The 24,917-nt window shown below is 43.5% G+C and overlaps 1 protein-coding gene and 1 long non-coding RNA gene across 4 annotated transcripts; one reads left to right on the top strand and one right to left on the bottom strand.

Annotated features, from left to right (window-relative positions):
• Positions 1 to 4,558: 4,558 nt before the first annotated feature.
• Positions 4,559 to 19,565, bottom strand: PLD4 (phospholipase D family member 4). Of its 3 annotated transcripts, none has more exons than XM_026112506.2 (11): positions 19,417 to 19,565; positions 16,408 to 16,497; positions 14,209 to 14,420; positions 13,378 to 13,561; positions 11,826 to 11,946; positions 11,301 to 11,428; positions 10,849 to 11,049; positions 10,271 to 10,410; positions 7,456 to 7,621; positions 6,363 to 6,459; positions 4,559 to 4,922 (listed from the first exon to the last, which is right to left on the bottom strand). In XM_026112506.2, the coding sequence occupies exons 1-11, from the start codon at positions 19,417 to 19,419 to the stop codon at positions 4,714 to 4,716; spliced, it is 1,551 nt and encodes a 516-aa protein (XP_025968291.1). In that variant the 5' UTR covers positions 19,420 to 19,565; the 3' UTR covers positions 4,559 to 4,713. The 3 variants fall into 3 exon arrangements, with proteins under 3 accessions (XP_025968291.1, XP_025968293.1, XP_025968292.1); XM_026112508.2 differs by lacking the exon at positions 19,417 to 19,565 and adding an exon at positions 15,526 to 15,590; XM_026112507.2 differs by lacking the exon at positions 16,408 to 16,497.
• On the top strand, positions 16,896 to 23,245 carry LOC135328442 (uncharacterized). The gene is made up of 3 exons (XR_010389301.1): positions 16,896 to 17,030; positions 21,872 to 21,926; positions 22,926 to 23,245. It is a non-coding gene; the product is annotated as an uncharacterized LOC135328442 (long non-coding RNA).
• Positions 23,246 to 24,917: the final 1,672 nt, after the last annotated feature.

Raw genomic sequence — 24,917 nt, forward strand, 5'->3', positions numbered from 1 at the left:
GTAAGTGTGCATTCACTTAGGCCCACAAATAGGAATCCACCTATATAGCACCATATGTAGGTGTCTGTTGGGAATGGCAAAAGAATGAAGGCAATTAAAATTGAGCTCTGAGATTGCAATGGCCACAGAGCAATAATCACTATGATGTTTTAAAAGATGAATGCAATAGATGAGGAAAGAACAGTAGAGAAAAGAAGCAGCAGTAAAACCTTCCTCTGGATAGTCTACTGTCAGTTCTGGGAAAGACGAAGATTTGAGAAAAAACAACCAGGTTGACAAGGTAGTACACAGGCATCTGCCCACAGGAATAGCTAAGAACAGAGCTCAAAGGGGTGTAAGGATCACAGAGACAAACCCGCAGAACACACAGACATTTTGTCAACACAGTCCTGTGGTTCAATCCCACCTGCATTCTCAGTCTGAGACTCTCGAGTTTCATATCTACAGTAGGTTTGTTTCCTTGATTCCTGCTGCTTATTTTTGAACATTTGAAAACTTGGGCTGTTCAGCTAAACACTCATGTGCAGTCTCCAGTCAAACAAACAAACCCACATCTCTGATTTGACATGCTAAGAAAGGTATAAACACATTAAAAAAGATACTTCACCCTCGCCAATAATGTCATGCATTGTTCAGACATGAATGCATCTTTATTGGTTGGCTATTCTGTTGTTATTTTTTAACCAGCATCTCTGATATCGCAAAAGCAAGACATCCCAAATTAATCCTGATTGAGGTAATACAGAGGTCTGAGAATCAGTGCCCCAGGCAGAAAAGCAGAGTCTGTGGAGATATTTATGGCGTTGAAAAAAATTAAATATGCATAGAGGTAGCATAAATGGCAGGTGAGTTGTTCTCTCAGTAGCTGGGTGAAAGCAAACAAGGTATGAATTATCTAGAATAACTGGGAGAGGAAAACCTTAGATAACAGGGGGAAAAAAAAATCCATACATAGTACTATAGCTTTTGGATCAAGCTGGCACCCAATGCATAAAGCCAGGTGACTTTGCTGTGTTGTCAGAACTCATGAGCCTACAGAGCCAGCGAGGTTCTGTCTTGCCGCAGTCTGCATTGCTGTCAGCAGTGCTGACCAGGCATGGCACCAAACCAAGCCCTCCTAGAAATGAGACTGCTGGGAGAGCAGTGCAGTTCTGCATGAAGCCCACTCAGGTACTGCAGGGCCAGTTAGTGCTCCATTGTAACATGGGTACAGTGCTTCCAGACCCAAGCTGATCCTAGGAGAGTAGCCCCAAGCCAGTAATTTTTTCCAGACCCAAGTAGACCAATGCTGAGGAACACCTGAGTTGCCTATAACCAGGGATTAGCTGACCTCCAAACTAGAAAATCCATCCAAGGATAATAGATGCTAATGAATAATACTAGAGGCCCCAGCTGAGGTTGAGGACAGCCCTTACCCTGAAGAAATTAAAATCTAAATGAAAGATACAGGCATCTGGTGGGGGAGAGGGGGAAGGATTATTATTAAGCCTGTTTCACAATTGGAAAATGAAAATACTGAGAGCTTCAGGGCCTGGTTATCATTTACACCACATTCTACCTTTGCAAAGGAGAACAAGTGAGAACAAAATGAGAATCAAGCTACCAAGGGGCCTCAAAAGTCTTACAAGAAATTAGGAAATTAAACTCAGGATCCCCTGAGAACCAGTTTGTTGTCTTAATCGTAATCACTGCCTTCATCTATGGAGGAAAAACAACATAGGTGATGCTGTTAAAGAGAACAAAATACCACTCTTGTGAGCAGCAATTTTTCCTTTATAAGCTGACTCTCAGCCCACAGGAATCTTAAATTACCAAAATCAAGCCTCCCGGTTTGCCCAGAAACTGTGCCCCATCGAACAGCTTATTCAGCACTTGCAGATTTGAGCTCACAAATGCCGAAGAAAGTTTTCTTCTCCTTATTCTTGCAAAATTTACCCCCCCCCCCCCAAACCACAGTGAAAATGTAGCTTTGAGTGCCATCTAGAGGAGCAAACACAGGGTACTTCTGTGGGTTATAGGCACAACTTCTCAAAAAGACTTTTCAAGCTAACCCTACTATTCAGATGTGCTTGTTGCTGGGCACTGGGAAAAAATCTGTCCAGAGGTGGTTCCTGCATACAAGTATTAATATATTAATATATTGTATTTGCTGGTACAGGATAATAAACCTGTGAAAGAGAGCTAGTGAAAACCAATGAGGTGAGGTTTCTACTTTGCAGGAAATTATAATTAATGAATGGCAAATCTCAAAATATTAAATAGAATGTAGAAAGGAAATGGCAGAGGAGAGTGCTAAAAGCAACTGCATCTTATCAATATGTTCACAAGTATGTGAATACTCACAAAATTTCAGTGTTACTTGTAGATATAAATAAAAGCCTTAAGAATCTGCCCTAACAACAACACTCATTGGTTTGTAATGATGAATACATCAATCCAAGGAATCTTGGAAAGGCCTGGAAGAGACAGCTAACAAGCTGCTGGGAAACCAAAAAAATGTTACAATGGAAAATTGCTTGAGATCATCTCCAGCATACATGGGCCAGGGCAGTCTTATTTATATGGGGGTTTGTACGGATTCACAAGACTATAAATCAGTCCACAGAAAGCACCATGGCAGCAATTCACTTGTCTGTTCTCAGCACAGGATAGGGATTCAACAGCACCAGACAACAAATTGCATCCTCCGGAGGGTGGGAAGGACCACGCTGATGGGAAGCTTGTACTCCCGCCACCCCGTCCCCACTGTGCTTGTGGCATGTGAGATGGCCTCAGAGCTCTAGCACGGGGGCTAACACGTGGTGTTGAGGGTCAGCAGCATGTTTTACTGGTGCATTTTAGGTTTGCTGTGCAACGTAACTGAACAGGGCACTGACCGGATGGTGGCGTGAGACCCTGAGCTGCCACGTGCCCTCCAGGGCTGGCAAGGTCTGGTTTGGTTTCAGCGCTGCCCAGATGGGGTGTCGGAGCAGGGCGTTCGCCCGCCTCATCTCTGAAGCTGCGCAGAGGAGCCACGCGCCGAGCTTTCGCCGTAGGGTCTCCCGCAGGTGCTCTCGCCGGCTGCACGTCAGTGCCAAAGCGGAAAGCCCACACGCCGACTCCACGTGCTTATCTTGGAGTCATCTAACACTGCACCACCTCCTGAGCCTCTCAGATCTCCCTTAACCTCCCCTTCGTGGTCCGCCACGGCAGGCCTGCCACACCATACGCGCGCTGGGGCGTGGAGCGACGCTCGCGTTTTCAGACACCACCATCTTGTGGCGGCCGAGACCCACAGCAGCCTCCGCCCGCCCAGCTGGGAGAGGAGACGCAGCAGCCCCAAGCCTGCCCTCGCCGCGTGGCCATGAACGCTGGCCGGTGTCTGGGGGGGCCCTGCGGGAGGTACCTACGACCCCCACCGGGGTTTATGCCACATCGGGTGGCACAAATGTGCTTCACCGCAGCACCCCGGGAGCCATTCCGGTCAAGCTTTGCGCCGGCCCAGTGGCACCTTGTCCACGTGGTGAAGACCCAGACCACGTCCCCCATTGCTGGCAGCGTGTCTCAGACCCATGGCTCCCCACACCGCGCTGCTGGAGGGCACCGAGGGAGGGTTGGGAGCCAGGCCTGCTCTGGAGGGGGTGCGGTCTTGCCCACGGGCTGGTGGCGTCACCGCGCTGAGGCAGGAAGTGTCCCTTCTGGAGGACGGCTGGGACCAACAGGGGAGGGAGGGAGCTGTGATGGAAGAAGGAGGCAGCAGGGAAGTCATCTGGCTCTTGCAACCACTGCCAGGGCCACGAGGAGCAGTGACAGCCCCCCACGCCCCCCGCGTCCCAGGGCTCTGCTGGCAGCGAGGCTGGGGCGGGCAGCACTGCTCTGCGTGGGCTTCCTGGGCCCCGAGCACACCACCGCTCCAGGAGCTGCTCCCTACGGGACAAGGAGCCTGTCCCACTGCCCCAGGAGGGAGCGGGGCAGCCCCAGGCATCGGGCACCTCCACGGGGACCTCTGCACTCCCCTGCTTCCCAGCAACATGCCGGTCTGTCCCATGCTAGCACCCACGCCGCAGCTTTGCCCCCTCCCTGCCTCTGGTTAGTTGCCTGACGCTCATGCCCAGGCGCGTCCAAGCGCTCCCGCGTGCCCAGGGATCTGGAGAGACCGAGCTGGGAGAGAGCCCCAAGGTTTAAATCTCAGGCATTTAACTCTGATGGGCAATTGGCCTCCAGACACTTAAATGCAGATACTTCCCTGCACCTTTAATTCCTAAATGCTTTTAAAAATGTGCCCTTAGTATTGTAGGTCATTGCTTATACGGCTCAAATCTTTTAGCTATAATATTTTATTTAAAAAATGCTTAAATGCACGTAAGCAAACAGTTAGTGGAACATTAATGTTGAAATACATAGTTTCCTTAGATAGCACAGCACAGCAGTAATGTTCTGTTTCTGTAAAATCTGGTTATTTCTTCTGTGTCCACTTTAGTATCAGATAGCTTGTCATATAATTATGTATACGTTTTGCTAACCCTGAGATGGGGTAATCATATACAGCAAAGAAAATGTCACACGCTAATGATTATGCAGGTGGACTCAACTATGAGAAGTTCGCACATCATCCAACAATTTGGACACCATGAGGAAGTGATTTCTTTGACGAAGAGACAGAGAATAAAGTTCACAGGGAACAAGATTTAAATATCTTTTTGCTTCTAATTTAAACTTATATTTCAATTCACATCATAATCTACCTCTCCAGTTACAGTCTTTCTGCCCGTGCACATCTTCCAAATTCACTGAGTATTTGGAATTCCAGTCTCGCTCAAAAAGCTTTTTCAGTTGTTCCTGGATAGGCAGTTGCCTTCTTTGCAAGTTGGTTGAATTCTGTTTGATAATTAGCCCCACACCAGCTGTATTAATGAAGTAATCTTCTGACCAATTGGAAGTCCCTATGTGATGGAAAAGTAGCTAATTAGAAAACATTCATTTTTCAGCGTTTTGTTTGATCTTCATACTTGTTAAGTACACATTGCCTGGGTCTACTGCTTTGCTGTACAATGGCAAATCTCATTAGGGCCAAGGGAGCAGCAAAAATCAGGTCATCCCTTTCTTATTTCAGACCTCAGCTTTAGAAAGTCAGTATTAACTGCTACCCTGAAGCTTCATAAGTCTGATTCCTTCGGGCCTGTGGCAGAGATGCATGAATCTACTCATTATCAATTTGGGGGGGAAAGTGCAGCATTTAGATAGTAAGAGGGGGAAAAGACGGTGTTTGATATAGGCTTCTGCATTAAGAAAACTAATATACTTAATTCTTTCTTTTTCTGTGGGCCAGTATGCTACCAGTAAAATAATCTCAAGCAATTTGTATACTGTCAGGAGCAAAGGAATAACAGAAAACAAGCTCCAGAGCAGAACTTTACTTGTTAAAGGAAAGGAAAAGGAGAAACTGGACTCTTCATGAATAAATCTTCAGTAGTTGTTCTGAGTTAAACATGCAATGCCTGCTTTTAACCAGTTTTGCCAGGCAAAGGTGGGAATCTAGCTGTAAATATTGTATGAGGCTCTTTCCAAAGCCACCATCGTTAAGAACATCAAACACTGTGCAAAAATACACATTTTAGCACTTAGCATTTCTCCTGGTGCTTGGCTTAGCTAGAAAAATCTTCTGTCAATTCCAGAAGGTCCTTAGGCATGAAAACAAATTATCCGCATATCTATCTTCAAAAGACAACTTAGTAAGAGACAAATTCTATTGAAGTCAATTGGAGGTGCCAGTCCTTAGCCCACTGGAAGATTGGGCTATTTGCTGGTTTGCATTGCTTGGGGAATGAGCTGACTAAAGTGGCAGACCCTTTTCACACTCCCTTTTTTAAGGGATCCTAAAATGAGACTGAGAAATAATCACCCTCGTGACTGTCAGGAATTGAGCAGCAATTGACACTTTTGTTTTTTTCATTTCCATTCCTAGAATTCTGTTCAACAAATAGTGCATGGAATTAATTCCTCCTAGCAATTTCTTTTTATTAAAACACCATAATGTTACATACTAGAGCATTAGCTGTCACTGCATCACTCTGCACATAGCCTGTGAAATTCCTACTGTGCTTGTCACAGATTGTGTGCTCAAGACTCATCACACTCCACTCTTAATGGTTCGCAATCGTATGAAATAATCGCTTGCTGAACTTGACCTACATTATTTTTTCTGCTTCACATCTCTACTTCATCCAGGGCAGACATTGCGATAAAGCCATATACTTTGACATGTTTATCTACTCCACCTAGCAAAATTACCTTTCTTTTTTGATATTGCACCCCATCCTGTCTCAGTCCCGGGAGTATATATCTGAAGATATTGTAACTGTTTGGAAGAACAGAATACATACCAATATAGGCTGCTTTATCAGTGACCATAAATTTGTTGTGATTCACTCTCCCATAAGGAATGTTTGTGTGATTCAGAACTGGAACAATGAAGAGTTTCTAAATGGAGAGAAATTAAAAACACATATAGAAATACCAGAGTGAAGAACAGACTGAATAATTGGACAAAGTGGATTTTCCATATTTTCAAAGAAGAGAATAGCACAGAAAGAAGGGAAGAGAATATTCCACACTGATGTTAAATGCACCATAAAAGAGATTTTGCTATTATCCAAGAAAACTAACAAATAGTACTTCCACTAGACATAAAATTGGATAAGCAATTGAGATCAGATAACGATAATGTTTGCTTCACAATGTTCCATTAGTGACACAGCTATTATCATTACGGGGCAGACAATTAAATGCAGTTTTAGACAGCTGTTTAACAGATCTGCATTTACCACTGATTGCTGCTGTTATTTTGTGCTAGAATGGACTGATCACAGACACAAACGGCACTGCAGACAATGTCTCACTTTTTGTGTCAACTCTTACTAAAATCTAAAATTTCTGATCCTTTTATGTGAAAAAAATCATTGCACCTTACTTCAGTTACTCCTCTCTGCCCTGGTATCTACACCATGTTGAAAGCGTAACCATCTCCTCCCCTTCCTATGGATCCCAGCCTAGCCTATAGCCTCTGTGTAAGACTTAGTGTTGACCAATGGGTCAATTTGTAGAGGCAGCTAGCAGAGCTTTCATTTGTAAAAATCTGTTACCATCTAAGATACTTCATACATGAAAAGGTTGATAGGAGCAGTAAGTTGCCATATAGACTGTTACTGACATGGTGCTCAGAGACAGCTACTGCCTTGCTATTCTCAAAAGTGCTACAGGCAAGCATATGCCTTAATATCCCTTGCAATAGCTGCTTCCTCAAAGGTTATCTCTTGGACCTGATTTTCTCAAGGGTCTGAGACTGTCAGACTGACAGTGGAAACAGTCCACCAAAACCTTCTACTCACACACACAACTAACAGTTTAGACATCAAAATCAGCGTGCGGGGCCCAAACCCTCAAGCTGTCTTCTCAAAATCAGCTTTCTTGTCTTACCACGTTGACACTGATGTTGATACGTGGGTTGTTGAGAGCACGCAGTGACCGCAGGTAGTGGAGCATGGCCGGGTCAGTGTGGGCCCAGCAGCTGACTAGAAGCCGTATTGGTACTTTGTAGTCGAATGCCACACGTCTCAGAGCGTTGTCGATGGCTGGCCAGTATCTAGAGAAAAGAAAGTGGGTGGAGAGAGGGGTATGGCTGCAACAGGTTCACTAGAAAGCTCTGACAGTAAACTGAGAATACAAGTGATACCATGTACAAGTGGGTTCTCTGACATCTTTAAGAGGAGAACTCATACCTTCATTGGGGGTATAAATAGGGTTTCTCACTTCTACCTTCTTCTCCCAGTGTGTTTAGAGGCCTCCAGCTCTCTGTCGAATTTGGTTGAAATTGATCAAAAAGTTTAAAACTCAGTAAATAGATCTCAGGCAGATGAATGCACCTACACACATACATGCACAATGTGAGGCTATCAACCTCACTTCCTTAGGGAACTAAAAATAATAATAGCAACTCCAATGGAAAGCCAGATCATACAGCGCAAAGCAGAGGACAGTGCAGAGCCGAGAGGAAAGCCTAAGAGCCATTTCACAGAATATGGCCATTTCAGGCACCTGGAGGCTGTTTATAGTCTCCATGGTGGTCCTGTGCCATCAGCCAAGGCAGAAAGGCTCCCTTCCTCCCCACCGCCCTTGCTTTATTTAGCATGCAGTGTGCCCCCAAGATAACAAACACAGCTGTGCTCTCTGAACATGGGGCCTGTCAATTTTCCTGGCATTTGTGTTGGCAATGGCTTAGGGAAAAATTTTTAACGTCCTCCACCTAACTACTCAACACTAAGGGCTGGGCAGTGTAAGGCCTAGGACTAATAGCTTCAAAAGCTTGTGTAACACTTTGGTTTTGTAGATATTAAAGCACTGAATAGAGGAGGACAAACGTCTTTATTACAGGTTGGAGGACTGACATAGAGAGAGGTCCAGCACTCACCCACAATCCCATGAACAATGATGAATTAATTTCCTAACTTATTCCTTTTAATCTAAGGTATATACAAAGGCCTGAGTCCTCAAATCCTTCCTCACATATAGTCCCATCGCAATCGACAGACCAGCCACATGCTTTCAGACTCAGGCTATCTGCAACTTACTTGCAGATCATGAAAAACTTGGAAAAACATGCTATTTAGAAATACTCTTTCTGAACAATATCCATTTTTTTAATATATCACTTTCTAGTTGATTAACACTCAGGCATTAAAACAGAAGCTTTGTTCCTGCTGCCTCAGCTGCTAGAAGAACCTAACCTGAACTAATCAGCCTCAATTCATTACACTACAGCTGGTTGCTGTGGAGATAGCCTGAGGCCCAGTGCGCCTTCCCTAGGCCTTTCAAACTCTCGTTTGCATCAGATCAGGCCCTGGATGTCACAAATGGTGGATTAAGGCTTAAGATGAAGAATGAGGAGCATTAACACACTCATTCCTAAGGGGAAAAAGAGACTTTCTGTGAACCTATTCTTAGTCAAAAAGCAGATGAGAAACGCAGAGATTCAAACTTACAACAGAAACAGAAAATTGTCTAAGCCATTTGATTTACAAAAATAGCCTTCAAGCAGAAGCTAGTCTTTGAGATTTTGTTTCAAGGACGGTCAAATTATCAGCATCTATCTATCATTCAGCAGACTTTGCGCTAACACACACTGCTACATGTGCACAGCTGAACGACATAGGCTTTACACAAGTCATTTCAGAGGATGTGATGAATGATATAGTTGTGGGCAAATGGTAACATAGAGCTCACCTTATTCTTTACAAGCCACACTCTATACATAACTATGTCTAGTTTGCTTGAACTTCATTCTTAGTCAGATTATTTAGATGTTTGAAAACCCAGAAATGTTATAAGCAGATAATGCTCAGAGCACTTGATTGCATATGAACATCCTAATTCAAGCATATCTAAGGGGATTTGGAGTCTTTGTGGTTGCCCCACAATTCACCAACTTTCCCTGTTGCTCAGATTTAAGCTGATGTGCAGAGTCTGCATAATTCTGTGGTGACCTTGAGTAGCCCACAGGGACCTTGGCAGTGGTCCGCTGTGCACAATTTGATCATTCCAGGTCACCACCACCTTCCTCTCTTTGAAAACTGCTGTTGCGTGTGTCCAGCATGCTTGAGGAACTTGGATGTCTTTGGATGGAATTATAGTAGAGAAAAATTAAAGCCCGGAAGTATCTTTTAGGGCCTGTTTCAGCTACCATGGCAGAGGTCAGCAAGGACAGAGTTAAGATCAGCCTCTAAATCATGTGTCAAATACATCAACGAGCAGACAGCAGAGCCAGAACTCAAGAATCTTCAGAGGTGAAGAACAGAAAGGAAGAAACAGGAGCTGAAGAGGAAAACAGAGCATTATTTTCTCTGGAAAGTCTTATCTCAAGTATGTTTCTGCTCTTCCCATTCCTCTCTTTCTGTATTTATAAAATTGGTATGTTGTACCTTGAAAGGAGTTGGACCTGATTGTCCATAGTCTGCACTTTGCAGTTATTTCTTGCTGTGTGAAGTGCATGGGAGGTTGCTTCTAAAATGCTAGCAAAGCACGAGGGCAGTACTGTATACTATTCTTGCTGTACCATCAGTATTCGTACAGCCTATGAGACAGTTGGGATAGGGGAGCAAAGCCTCAGTTCACTCATGATAATTGAATATTTTTATTTCAGAAGGGTGAGAATACTACATTTTTTCCTATAAAAAGCCCAAGCTGCTACAAAAGTAACTGATAAAGTCAACTAATTTGATCAGGATTAAAATCATACCTTTGTGGATGAATGAAACGGCTAGTTGGGAAATATTCCATAACAGAAACGTAGACAAATTTTGCTGCTTCACTGATAACACTGATAATAGAAAAGAGGTCATGGGTGCGACCTTTTGGACAAAATTTAGGAGGAGAAGCCTATAAACAAGAAAACATGCAGGTCACTGATTTCATCCTTCTTTTGACAGACTTTGATTCATTTCTATTCAATTCTGTTCAGTTTTCATTACAATAGCACAATGCATTTACGGTGGAGCGCTATCGCTTCTCATGTGTTCCATGCACTGATGGGTCAGATGCTCACTGGCATGTTGAGCCCACATATGATTAAAGGATTCCCGTACCCTGTCCTTACCATGCGACCTGATAGCCCAAACCTGGCTCTGCCAACATGATCCCAGCTCACACAGAAGCAAGCCTAGCTGAATCCTACCTTACTCTGTGGGTAGTTTCAGAGAAACATTTTGAATGAATTATTACCCAACTGGAGCACAAGTAATTGGGAAGCACTGAAGAAACTTTTCTGGCCAAGGGTTAAGTATATTTTACAGTCATTCTATTTTAAAACTTACTTACAGAAAAATAGGCTTTTGTCAAGGTTCCATTAACCTCTACTTCCAGAGGATGATACTTATTAATGTTGGTGGAATAATTAAGAGGCCAGGGGGATGGGATGGTGGCATTAACATGTCCAAGATCCCAGTAAGTACAAAATGTTTTCCAGAGATCTTTGGCTAAGCAGCTGCAGTTGTATATCACAGCACCAACCTCTTTCACCTGCAAAGAGAGCAAGCTATGTCACAGCCTAAGAAAGAACCAACTCCACCTTCTGGGGCTTCTTTGCCCCACTAAGTCAATATTTTACATTATGATTTTGCATGATGAATGCATTTGACACATCGTTCTCAGATCTGCCATCTGTATTTCATCTCTGTTACGTGCTTGGGTGCGAGTTTTCCCCAGATTTTTTCAGGGGAAGGAAGATGGGAAGGTGTTTGAATGATTGAATATGCTGCAGCAGACCTTACCTGAGATAAAGATCTCCAGTCCATGTTTGCACTACCAATATATATGTGTTTCATGTCTACAATCCAGAATTTGCTGTGCATCACACCTCTTGTCAAATGTCCAAAATTGATCTTTCTAACATGAGCCCCTAAAGAAAGATAGGGAAAGGGGTAAAAAAGGCTCAAACACAACATGGAGATGTTAATCTATACTGTTCATCTTACAGCCAGAACATGTCTGGATATCTAATACTTGTAGTCAGTAACATCCACCAGAATTCACAAGCACAGATTCCTGGGAATACAATAATTTGCAAAAATACACAAAACTTGAACTTCCAGAAAAAATCCTTAAGGACATAACCACATACTGTACACAAAAGTTGTGACCTAGTACACACACAGTGCTCATCCTATGAACGGTATGACTTCAAGGTCAGAGCACATTTAAGCACCATGCCAGAGCAAACCTCAGAGCCCAATTTCTCTCAGATGTCTTTTTGCAATATTGAAGTGCTGAAGACATCATTGAAGTGAGATAATTACCTTTTGCCGCTAAAATGTGAAGATCGGTTGAATTTGTAGCCAAAGTTGGCACACTTGCTGCAATGTACACAGAGACATTCTCTGTAAGTAATCTTTCAAACCTCTTCAGAATATCTTCACCCTGCATGACATTTTTTGTTGTTTATTGTTTGTTAATATTGTTTGCTATAACTTATTTATTATATTTTGTACATAGTACATTTTTATAATATATGCAAGTGTGGTTTTACTGGGTGTTTCATTTAAAGAAACCAGACACCAAGATGGTCAGAAATTTCACCTGTTTTAGGAGTGTTTCAACTAGAAAAAAACCCCCAAAGATTCTGATCCAATGTATGACTCAAACTTTATTTTCTGTCATTGAATGCATTAGGCGTAAGATTTCAAAGTACAATCACAAGCATTCCAGACCTCAAAGGTGAGTCCCCCAATGAAGATCCAATGCTGGATGCTGATGTTCAACAGATATTCTGTCATTTTTCTCTGAGGATAAAAGTGAAAGTCCTAGACTGAGCCGTCCCTTGAAAAGGGATGGCCTCAGCTGTACATCTGTCTCTTTTACTTCTCCTCATGTGGAGGAAATGAGTAAACTTACAACCCTGCATGCACCTGGGGAGGAAACTAGGGAGAGCAGTCCCAGAGAGTCCGTGAGGGTGATGAGGGTGATGAGCTCAGGAGGCAGGCAGAGGCTGTGTCCATAGTAATAAACAGGCCAAATCTGGTCTGTGGCCCAGCAGGTAAACAGCACGATTTCTGATGGATGGCTAAACTCTCTACCTGCCCAGAATAAAGTGGCCTTGTCCCTTTTTCCTCTACTGTGCTCCAGACCCTGCCTGGGGTTTCCTGGGAGATTGCTAGCTGTCACACACCAAAACTATGCTAAGGAACATACTCGCAATTAAGGGTGATGGATGGTGGCAAGCCAGTGGCTGAGCCTGTGCCCTGGCCTGTATCATTTCCTATTGGAGATGGAGGCAGAGAGGCCCTGCAGGAAGCCTAGTTGCAGCGGGTGCCCCAGAGGAGAACACTACAAAGAAGAACAGACGTCCTCAGCTACTGTTCAATGGCATGCTTCAAGGACGCCTGTCAAACAGGGGACAACACAGATGCTATGTCTGTACACAGGGAAAAAGCAGTCTCTGAAGCAGCCAAAAGCCCAAGCCTGACTCTTCCAGATAGCCCAGGTGGACTGGTGTGCTCGCTTGTGTATATAGCACCCTGTAGGCTCTTCAGCCATGCCACCAGCTGACCCTAGCACAGATTCACCACCTGGAAGATAGGCAAGTGCAGTTTTGAGAGTGACCTCTTGGTTACTTTTAAAGCACAGGATAGAAATATTCAGAGATATGGACAGAGCCCAGATAAGTCTAGAAGGAAAGCTTGAACAGGAAAATTGGCATGCTGCTTCAGACCAGCATGGAAAACCTTTCTGGATTTGCAGGAAGGAGTCAAATGATGTTGCTGGGAGACAGACCACACAGTCAGTCTGGCATCTGCCACATGTACATGGGACATACAACCACAGATGTGCTTGCTGTTGATTTACTCCTACCTGTTTTGAAGATGAATCATTGACGTTGATATCTCTCCCAGTAAGAGACCAATAGTAAGAAGCTATGTGAATTTTTTCCTGGGCTATATCAAGGAGACTCATCCAGGCTCTGTACAAGGGTTTGGCAGCCGTGCTATTTATCTCAAAAGCTAGGTCATAAGGAACACTTTCCACAAGTTCAAACCTGCAATGGCAATTGCATACCATGAAGCAAACAACTGTGACACAAAGGGACACCTTGCAGGAAACCTAGCACTCTGTCATGCAGTACAGTAGGCTGTTTTGAAAGTCAACCCCAGCAGCAAACAAGCTGAGCTGAACAAACAAGCTGGGATTTTTCTCTATCTCCAGTTTTTACAGCCAAGCATATATGTACATTGTCCTCCCAAATCCAGCGAAATGGCTTCTGAATAGCCATTATGAACTTTGAATTTTACGATCATAGAGATGAGGACAAAAATTCCTTCCGGGGGCTGGTTGTCACTTTGGTACCTTCTCCACCTTCTTCCGGTGACAAACACCCACTGCCCCCTCCAGCCTCTGAAAGAGGGTGAGCTTGGCAGAGGGCTGCTTTACCTGATGCTCGCCCTGCTCCCCGCCCGGCCACTGCCACAGAAGGGAGAATGGTTGGAGGTGGTAGATCATCCACAGAGCTGGGATGAATGTGCAGGCACAGCGGCAGCAGTGCAGCTGTGTTACTGCCCCTACCACGCATCATACTACTAATGACCTCATGCCTAAACTACTTGCCCACTCTTCCCAAATTAGTGGTACTTCAACTACTTCTCTAGCAGGTGATTATTTCTCCATGAGCCTTCAGGCTCAGTTTACCTGCAGGAATCATTGGATCTGTTGGTAGTGTCCTCTTCAGTTATTCTGCCTCCCAGGAGATCCCCACAGAGGACTTGCTCTTCCTCCACCTCTTGATAAATGCTGACAGCTGTTTCTTCTCCCTCAGGATCAACTGTGATTTCTTGTTCCATAAAATAAACAGCCACGAGGACAACAAGACTAAGCATCAAAATTGCCTCTAAGATCGGGAGCTAGAACAGAAGCCAAATAGGGTAAGATTTGACCAAGCTCAAGTGATCTCCAGGTCACCGATACACCAGCTAATGGATAGCTACCTGTTGCAGGTAAGCGAGTAAATCATTGAACAGCAGTTTTGCTTTCAACTACTGGCAAACAGTATACTTAAAAGTGAGGACCACAAGCTATATAGAGGTTGGTTTATGGGAGGACTAAGATTTTAGTTTTATTTTAATTTTTCCTATGCTAAAATATCAACCCCCCTTTTTTCCCCAAACCCTGTCTGAAATGATTACTTTTATTTTAGCACAAAAAGAAAGGGAGTTCAATAAAATTTCTACCAAAAACAAAACAAGGAAATCCATAACATAATGTTAGTTGTGGAATCAAGTCCAGCACTACCATAATGAGGAAGTTTATGATGTAGGGGAAAAAACAGGTCTGAAAGTGTAAGTCAGAAACAGAAGGACATTTTGTGGTTTCTGAACAAATTTTGTTTTTGCCTTCTAAGTTGAACCTCATTTACTTAAGTGAAACTGCACGAATCTCATTTATCCATATGGTGAGTGAATAGTATTTCCTCACAGTTCTAATGTGGTTAATCAGCTTTATTTCCCTTTTTCTGTACTTTCTTTTTTTTTTTTCTTTTTCTTTTTTTTTTTTTCCAGATGTGGATGAAGAAAGAAATATTCGGGCTACTCGGTGTATCCAGATCGGGAGTTCAGCCACTCATTCTGAAACTCAAAGCACCAGACCCTATATGTTCTGCATTAAGGAGAAAAAGATGGCCACCAGTGCAGAGCAACTTGCCTCGACCATTACTGGCATGTCTTGCTCCCTCTGGCAATTCTTGGGACCTGGGAGCTCTCACCACCCATGACAAGCAATCTGCTCATCACAGAGCCAAGCTTTCAGACCTCCAGGCTGAGGAACCCATTCTGGGAGTTGTCTACAAGCTGTAGCTATAAATGTGAACTCCCCAAATGATACATAAGAAAACTGTGCAGACACCAGTTTTACTCTTTAGCTGTCACATACACCATAAACAACCCAATGGCAAATGTCCCGGGTAGCTCTGAAAACATCTATTTAGGTTTTTATATGGATAAAGTTGCTTACTTTTCATTTTCTATGATTTTCTCAAGATCTACAGGGCTACCATCAATTTCAGACAGCGATTTGACCTAGAATGAGAAAAATGCCTTTAAACTGAAGATTTACTTAAAATTTTGCCTCCTGGCCTGTTCTGTCTCTCACTGATGGCCAAAAAAATCCCAGCAACTTTTGATAGTTCAGAGTTTCATCCCAGGAACATGTTGACAAGACTTAAGCATCACACAGGTTTTAGAAGACAATGTGTAAGGTAGAAGAGCTGTTTTGAAGTAACACCCTGGCTGTCACAACACTTTACACTGTGAAGTCCAGGAAGCACCTTGAATAAATCAGATAATTCCAGAAACTTGTTATGTTCAGACTAAGCCTGAATAACAGTTAGTCCAATGTTATACACCACACACAAGACCTCCCAAAGTAGAGTGAAAGTGGTAAATGAGGTCTTAGAAGGTCTTAGAAATAATTTTGTCATCTGTGTTAAATGGACCAAATTCCACCTGCTTTGTACAGAATATGATATGTTCACAGAAAATGACTTTAGTCAGTTCTGATTTACAGCACCAGAAGAAATACAAATTCCATTTACTTATTTGGCCCTCAATAGCCTCTGTGCTGATGGTGGAAGTGAGGCTATTTGTATGAGCAAGGATTACTCCCCTGAGCAAAGGCTGCAGGATTAGGTGCCACATTACTCCCTTTCGGCAAGGTTTGATCAGCCTGTCAGATAAATCAGTGAGGGTTTTGTCATTCGCATACAAACAGGATCAAAACCTACATGGGTTTCTAAAACAGGCAATAAAATCATTCTTCTTAATCTGTTATTTCTTTTCAGAATTGTCAATGTAATCTCAGATCTTGTGAGCAAATGTAGTGTATCCAAATAATTACCATTTTGACGCCTTTTTGATTGTTCGCGCTTAATTTCATGTTGGAAGACTCATTAAACATTAGGGATGGTTTTAATGCTTTTTTCACAATCTGAAAAACAGAAATGTATGCAATGGGAAAAATAAAGCTTTATGGCAACATTTGTATAAAGCCAGTTACAGACACAAAACCAGGTTACTGCCGTTGCTTTATATAATGCTCTGAGGTTTAAGTACAGATCTGTGCAACGTTCTCACTGTATTATGGATCTTGAGTGACATTAACAGATTCCAAACAGGGGGAGAGAGAGAGAGAGAGAGGGAGGGAGAGAAAGAGAGAGAGACAGGCCCCTGCAGTTTTTCCCTGGCACTGTCTACGCATAGAAAACATGGCAGTAATTAATGTGTAAGCAACTGCATCGCTGCCTCTTCAAGTTATCCTTCAACACCCACTTTTGTCCTGCAAGCTTACACATTTTCCAACAGGCAATAATAAAGTGCACAAGCCATGGCAGATAGTGTGCAGCATCAACCTCAATGTCTTTGTGACTTTATCAAGTCTTCTGCTCTTCCCCTGTGCACGTGATTTGTCTTCAGTGTTGGTGACTCTTCAGGAAGGGACTCTCTTCATGGGACATGGATGAGGTAGGCTAAAATCTAAGCTCCTCTTTTCCCCTGGTGACAGACATGACCCTAGGGAGTAAGTTAACCTCTGTTCCTCTTCAGGCAGGATTGCTTCTACTCTTGTGTTATCTCCAGCAGAGGCATCCACCAAAACATGCCCAAGATTCAAAACAGATGGTGGGGCAGGGGCAGTTGGCCGCTCTCCTCATTTGCCTTTTCAAATGCTCAGATCAAACACTCCTTATATGCCTAATGGGTCATGAATCATCCCTGCAGGGGAGAATTTACCCCACAGGACTCAGCTGTCATTTTTCATTCTCAGAAGCAAGAGGCACACTCTGGGATATGGCAGATTTCAAAAAGCAATATCAGATGATATCACCACCTGTCCAGTCCTCAAACTACTATTTCCTGTCCTTGAGCCCTTGAGCATTTCTGGCCTGGAGTATGATCATGCTGTAATGGTATCAGATATGTAGTTGCTCTGTGGGTGGTCATACTTGAGCTAGTTTTGAGGTAGGTAGTATTCTAGCAGGCTTGTCCAGTCTGATCGGCCATATCTTCATTGGTATCAGCACATGAAACGGACGGGTGCACGCTGCCTGTCCCACCACCACGTAAGGCAGCTTGGCCGCACATACCCTTCCCCCTGCCTGCTCCACCTTTCTGTGCTGATGCTGTGACCGCGTGGTGCAGGCAGGAGTTGGACACTGGTGGACACAGCCCCAAAGTCTTCTTGTGGGACCCAACTCACAAGAACTAGTGGGAGCGAACAAAAGAGATGGAGGTTGTCCTAGGAGACAAGGGACAATGAGGAGAGGGACATGAGAAGTGACCTGACCCAAGGTGAAAGAGGAGACAGGGGAGAACGAGAAAGATGGAAAGAGTATGAGCAGTCACACTTAGAAACATCTGAGAGCTGCAGAGATATAATCTGAGCTTCCATTTCGGGGTCTGCCTGTTGTTATGAATCGTATTCAGTACAGTAGTGCCTAAGATGGTTTTACTCACACTTTTCACAAGCACTTTCTTTTGCTGCCCCTAAATCGACATGCAAGTACTTACACCAGAAATAGTTATAAACACCGGCAGACTAAAACACTCAGTCCCCCAGCCCTGGAGAAACCAGGCTGCTGCCAGCAATGAAATGTAGTTGGCGATTCCCTGGTGAGTGTCAGATCCTAATGCCCTTGAAACCCCAGCTCGTAGAGTGTTTTAAGCACAGGACAAAGACATTTGTCTGAGGCAGAGGGATTTTAAAAGAGGAGGAGAAAGATGCTTGAGAAAAGCAACAGCAGCCTGTCAGCCTAGGCCCAGGAAAGCCTGCCAGGCTGCCGAGCAGGCTCCACAGCTCAGCGCCTTGGCAGCTGCTCATAAGCTCCCTGCACAGTCCTGGGTCTGGTTGTCCTAGGGGAAAAGATGGCACCATCTGGGCTCTATTTTATCCCTGTGCTGGGAGGCCTCGGCAGCTGTCCTGACCAGCTGGGCTATCTGGTAGCAAACCGTCCCCTTTGGCTGCGCAGGGTGGTTTGCAGCACGGAAACAGCGTGACAGGGAGTCCCAGTAGGTGCCGGGGTGCCCCTCCAGCCCCTAGAGCTAAATTACTCCCCACGGTACGTGTTGTGATCCTAGCAGTTTTGCTGAGACAGACTGCAGCTGTATGTGCCCTTACAGCCATATGATGGCTTCAGGAGGACTGAGCTTGTGAGACCGAGCTTGTTTCAATTCTCCTTTTCAGCAGCAGTTACAAAATGGCTTCAAAAAGCAGCGTTTCTCATAAAAATATTAGAGTGAACAGATCTCCTGTGTGCCGCAATAGACCAATCTACCATTTGGTTCCAATTAAGACCTTTTAGATAACTTTGATCTGTGATGGGTTAGATTTCTGGCTGCTATACACAAGTCATAAGACCTGCACAAAGATATATAAATGGGGCGGTGCCACTTGCGGTTCAATTTTCAAGGAAGAAAACATCGTAGAATCAACGAGAAATCTTAAGAATAATATTGTAGCTGGTCAGTAATTAACCATGGCTCCCTCTAAGCTTCTGGCTTCTACCAGCTGCCAGTTTCAATAACTAAAGTTCATCCAAAAGCAATAAATACAAGCAGTGCTTCACCGCCTGGAACACAGGCTAGTACCAGGACCTGCAGGATACACACAGGAGACTTGTTTATAACATTAGGTTGCTTTCTCCCTACCCCCCAAAATAACTTTTGGTACTTCTTTTCTCTATCAGCAAGAAACTGTTTCAGAAATCTTAGATTTCAAAGGCTTATGAGACTCAAATATAAAGTATCTCCCCAGAAGCTGTTTTATGTACCTCAAAAGAGCGAAGTGCATTCCTCTCTCCATTACCAGCCCCAGCACTCCCAAGATGATGGTGTAATAATTCAATCTACTTACCATCCTGGGAGACCTCTTCTTTTGCAGATGTCCTACTGTAGTTTGATCTTACTCACAACTACACTTACAGGAGACAGTGCACATGCTTTTAGCCAGCAGATTCGTTTCAGGTTCTTCTTCATTTTCTTTTCTCCTCCTCCTGCTACAGATTACTTCCTCTTAAACACAGAATTTCACAACACTTACTGACAGTGAGAAATCCCAAGTTCCCATCTAGCTGTGGCAACCCAATTCTAGGACTACAGGGACTGATCTCCACCTATTTGGCATAACTCATTGGCATTGCTTTCCACAGTCCCTGACCTTCTTTACACTGAGCTGAATGGCTAAATACCCACTGCCTTCAGTGGTGTAAGATCAGAGCCTAGATCAGCATTAGAAGACTCTGGTTGAAAGGATTAGTCAATTTTCAGCATAGTATGAGCACTGAACACGGCCGTATTCTCACTGCTTCGTTGCTGAACTCACCAGAAGCTTCAGTTTTAAACCAAAGAACAAACCCCTCCAAAACCACCTCTCTATCCAGATCCTCAAGCAAGCACTTTGCTTAGTAAAAGCCCCTGTCCAATCTTCCCTTCTCTGCTCCCCCTCTGTTCTCAAGGGAACACTTTGCTTGGACTAGCCTAAGGGAGCAAGCTAGCTCCTTCAAAATGGTACAATTTACAACCCTCATCTTAAACAAATTACATTCAGAATTTGCAGTAAAATTTTTGAGGGAGAAGGTTATATGTGCATGTTAAGTGTGAGGTGTCTTCTAAGAAATGATGCCCTCTCATCGCCTGTAAGAATCCAAAGGCTGCACCTCTGTTGATACGGCTCAGTGTAGCAACCCTGCTGTTACCCTCCCAACAGTTCCTTGAGACTTGATACCATTGAACTGAGGGATGTAATTCCCTAGTTCAGCATCCGAGGAATGTTTCTGTATAGAGAGAAGATTTGGTGAGACTACTGAGAGCCAAGAAGATTTGGCTCTTAATATCTTGCCATAAGCTACTGTAGATGGAAAAGTTAGGAAGAGTCAGAGAAAAGGTCAGGATACAGCAGAAAGAGGCCTTTGTCTGGAAAGATGAAGGTGTTATGAATCCTCTGCTTGCTCTGTGACCAAAGCACAAGCAGTGACTCAAAGAAAGCCAAAAAGAAAAAAAAAAAAAGATGATAGAGGAGCAGATAGGATGCCTGTCTGATGAGCCAGCACCCTCTGTGCTCTTGACAATAACCCATCACTGGGACCATCTCAAATCTCCATCAAAACAGGGCTGGGCCAAGTCGAAGGCCTACCACCACCCACCCCTTTTAACTCAAGTTACCACAAAACTGAAGTCAGGATGCTGCTTGACCTAGGCTTCCTCTGCAGTCCGCAGAAAGAGGCAACTCCAGTGAACAACTGCACCAAGGGTCCAAATCGCTTCTGGGAAGTGCCCCAGTCCCTTTGCTGACTTCGGAGAGAGACTAAGCATCCCAGATAAGTTTTCCAACTAACCGCCTAATGAATTGAAGTCACTGTCTGTGATGTGTATGTAAGCAAGCTTAGCAACAAGCTGCATTGCCCTGTTTATGTACAGGACTGAAATCCTGGCGTGAATTACACTGACATAAATAACAAAAGCTGCCATTAGTTTCAGTGAGTGCAGGATTTTACTGCACAAGAAGCGGCATACTTGTATTATGTTCAGACTTTAACTTTGGTCACTTCCAGCTTTAACACTAAAGTAATGCTACATCATACTTGTTTATTAATATTCCCTTGATGTATTAAACAAAAGTTTGGAAGTGTGAGCTAACACCAACTTCCTGTCTCCATGCGACTAAAGAACCATTAATTGTCCCAGTATCACCAGTTTGGTTCAGACTGAGAGAGGCTGGGTTATATCACAAGATCCTCAACTCTCCAACAGCACAAGCTCCAACTCAAAATAAGCATTACTTTCCTCTGCAGACCACCCAGCGCCTGTCTCTCCCTGGAGTTTCTGACTCTGGACAACAGAGCACAGGCAAACTCTAGCCAGGATTCTCAGAAATGGCTTTTGATGTGCTTAAGAGTTTATGAATGTTCAACTTGAGACACTGAAAAGCGACTGGTTTCCAGAGACCACTTGGAAACAACAGTTCCCGGAAAACATGTTTCCGGAAAAAGGCATCATATTTCTCCTTATTCTTGGCAGCTAACGTACAACTCCGATTAATCTCACTGTCCTCCTTCCCAACTTGCGAAGGCCTGATTTCCCTCTGCTTATCTGACCTCACCTACCAGCCCAACACCAATTACGCATTTCTGATCTAACCAGCAGCGCTGTAGCTGGAAGGCTTTAAGGATGTTAGTGGGTTTGTGGGGAGAAGTAATATGGTTTATTTGGCCAACCAATGAGACGGGGGTGGGGTAAGGAAAAGGAAAGAGAGGTCAAGGTTTGGGGCAAACAAGCAATCTCATTTATTCCTCCTCTTCTGTGTCTTGCAGACAAGGCTCCTTCTACCAGTTGCTCTGGCTGGCTTGCCACCTTCCTGCATACAAAGTAAGTAAAAGTCACCTTAGAGACGTATGCCACTCTGTGGTTAACATATTCCCTCTAAAAAACATGCTTTGACTCCAGTTTGCTGGAAAACTACACTGAAAGATACAGTGAAACATCTTTTAACAGATATGTGGGAGGTTTGCTAAGAAGAAGCTGCTAGTTTAACATGCTTTCATCTCAAAGAGCTAAAAATAATTAACATTGCTACCACAGCAGAGATTACTACAAAATTATACTTTCGTTTTCACGAGGACTAACTGGCTGGGCTCTGAACACCAACAGTCAAGAAAAAGATGGGAGGCAGAAACAGCCAGGGTCCGTATATTTGGAAAGAAAAATGCTCTATTCATACTATTTTTATGTCAAAACATTGAACACTGAAGTTAGCTGAAAAAATTTGTCATTTAAAATTAAGCATGGTGAACTGTTTACGCCAACAAGCCTAGAGAGAATTTCAAAGTCTAAATACATTTTCTTCTGAAAATGTTTTTAATTTCAAGATTTAATGAACTTCCATCTCTTAAAACATTCAATAAATACACCAAAGTATCTAACTTTAGACTCAAAGAGTTTAACTTGAAACATTTAACACAACTTGAAGCATTTTGTTCAATCTAAAAATTATCATTTGTAAAATGATTAATTTTACCCTTTGGATTTGAGTTGAAAAAAAATGTTCATTTTGATTTAAAAAAGAAATCTGTGATTTGCACAGCTCTAATGATTGCTCTCTCAGAAGGTCCTTTGCCATCCGTCTTGTTGCTCCTTTTGGGTAGCACTTGCCTTCCAACTGCAGCTGGGAAATACGAACTACAAGCATTAGGAAAAGCTTCAGTATGTTCTCTCTGTCCTTAATATATCTGGCTCTGTATTTCATAAATTACATTCCTCCTATTTGATTTGCAAAATATTTAGTAAGCTGAGGAAATCACTGGCCTGATGCAACCTACTCTTCTCATATCCTCCTGAAGATAAGGAACGCTTTTCTCACGTCCACAGAGAAGTCGTGCTGTGCTGAAGCCGTGTTACCTCTCCGTTACGACCTATCCTTTGAGAGCCCGCCTGGCTGTCAGCAGGCAGGGGAGAGCCACACCGATGGGAAACACACCACCCGTAACAGCTGGCCGCTGCCTATGGTTACTGCTATGCTAAAGCCACGGGTCTTCTTGAAACCAGATTTCACTGGTACCTCTGGAGCTTTCCTTGCCTACAAAGTTTTACCAGGTGGATGTTAGGATTTTTTTTATTTCTTCTTTTAGTTCCTGTGAGTTGGGTGTTGACATATGCAGAAGCAGTACTCTTGAACAAGCCTTTTCCAGCACTGCTAGCTCCTTTGACAAGTACAGTATTTTCAAAAAAATATTTTCAGTAACTTCAGTTAAGAGGAGAAAAAGAAAAAAAAATTAAGGAAGATAGTGAGCAGTATTTTATTCTGTTCATGCTTTGGCTTCCGTTGCACACCCCACATCGTTTAGAGACCTATGCATTCAGTGCATTAAAAATCAAACACTGTGCCTAGACAACACCATCAAGCACAATCCCATGTGCCAGCACCCCACGCCTCTGCAGCGCTGCATGCAAATCATCACACCCCTCCTACGGGAGTGTCGCACCCCACAGCCACGTTGCCCTCCCTTGTTCCAAGCCAATTCCACCTACCCAGAAAAGCTGAGGCCAGCAGGGTCTTGCTTTTAAAGAGGCCACAAGTGCCCTTGTAGGAAAGGGAGCAGGACCTGATACAAGCATAAGGGTCTATTTGTAAGTCTTCACTTGAGGTCAGTAAATCAAAATCTGTCTCTCTGATGATTTAAAGTTTTGCTCTAAGGAGGGATCCTGCAAACCCTGCTAATGGGAACGCTTTCTGGTATTCCTTTCTATACACACACACACAAAATCAGACCGTGTATTTCCCAACACAGATGAGGATGTTAAAGAGCAAGGCAGGATTTCAGCGGAACACTCAGCAGGAAGATGCACAGAGGAGATCATTACTTCTGCCTTTTATAGTTTATTTTTAAATTCTGCCAGATAACAGCTTTCATTATGCTGCAAATAGTTTTGGCCACAGTTCCACTACCTCTTATTTTTATTCAGTCAGACTGTTAAAAATTAATGAAGTGGATACACTATTGATTCCAAAAGGGCACTTCGCATAGCATCCAAACTCAAATATAACTCAATACTGCTGGGAAAGACTGTGGAGATGTAAGATAGTTAGTGTACAACTTAAACTTTTATTTTAGAGAACACAGAAAGCTTTCTGTCAAACACAGCATATACAGACTGAAACAGAAAAGCTTGAGAAAGCTTAAGAGAGGCAGAAGACTTTTTTTTTTTTTTTTTTTTTTTTTTAAAGTAAAAATCTTCCCTTGTGAAGAGGGCCAGCTCTAAGCATAATGGCTCACTTTCAAGGATCTAATGCAAAGGTCACCAGAGGATGGAAATCTCCCACTGATCCTGGCTGGGTTGGGATCATTTTTTTTCCTTTGTCTGTGTTTTGGTCATTGCTGGCCAACACCGCTTTGCCTGCCACACATATATTACTTCCCACAGAGGTGTGCTAACGCAGAGAAGTGGAGCCAGAGTCCTACCCTGCACCGATCGGTGGGGCCTCAAGCACCTGAAGGCTGTGCAGAAGGGAAAGAAGGAATCGATAGTGCCTCCAAAGTGCCATGAAGGATGCAACGTTCACAAGGAGGAACTCAAGGAAGAAAGGAGGACAGTGATGTAATGAAGGGTAACTCAAACGAATTACACGCACAGGTAAACCAAGTTCAATATACGTAAGATGACACTTTTCTTTAACCACGTAACTGCTGGAGCTTTGTCACATCCAAGCTGGATTTAACTTTTAAAAATACCATGGTTAATCATGGCAATGAGATAAAACAGTATAAAAACAGAATAAAACACCAGCATACCAAACTGAGAAGTAAGACCATCCTCAGAAGATGGGAACTTGCAGACATCAATCTTGTTACTGCAGGGGGG

The sequence above is a fragment of the Dromaius novaehollandiae genome, chromosome 5, assembly GCF_036370855.1.
Source record: "Dromaius novaehollandiae isolate bDroNov1 chromosome 5, bDroNov1.hap1, whole genome shotgun sequence".
NCBI classification, from domain to species: Eukaryota; Metazoa; Chordata; class Aves; order Casuariiformes; family Dromaiidae; genus Dromaius; species Dromaius novaehollandiae.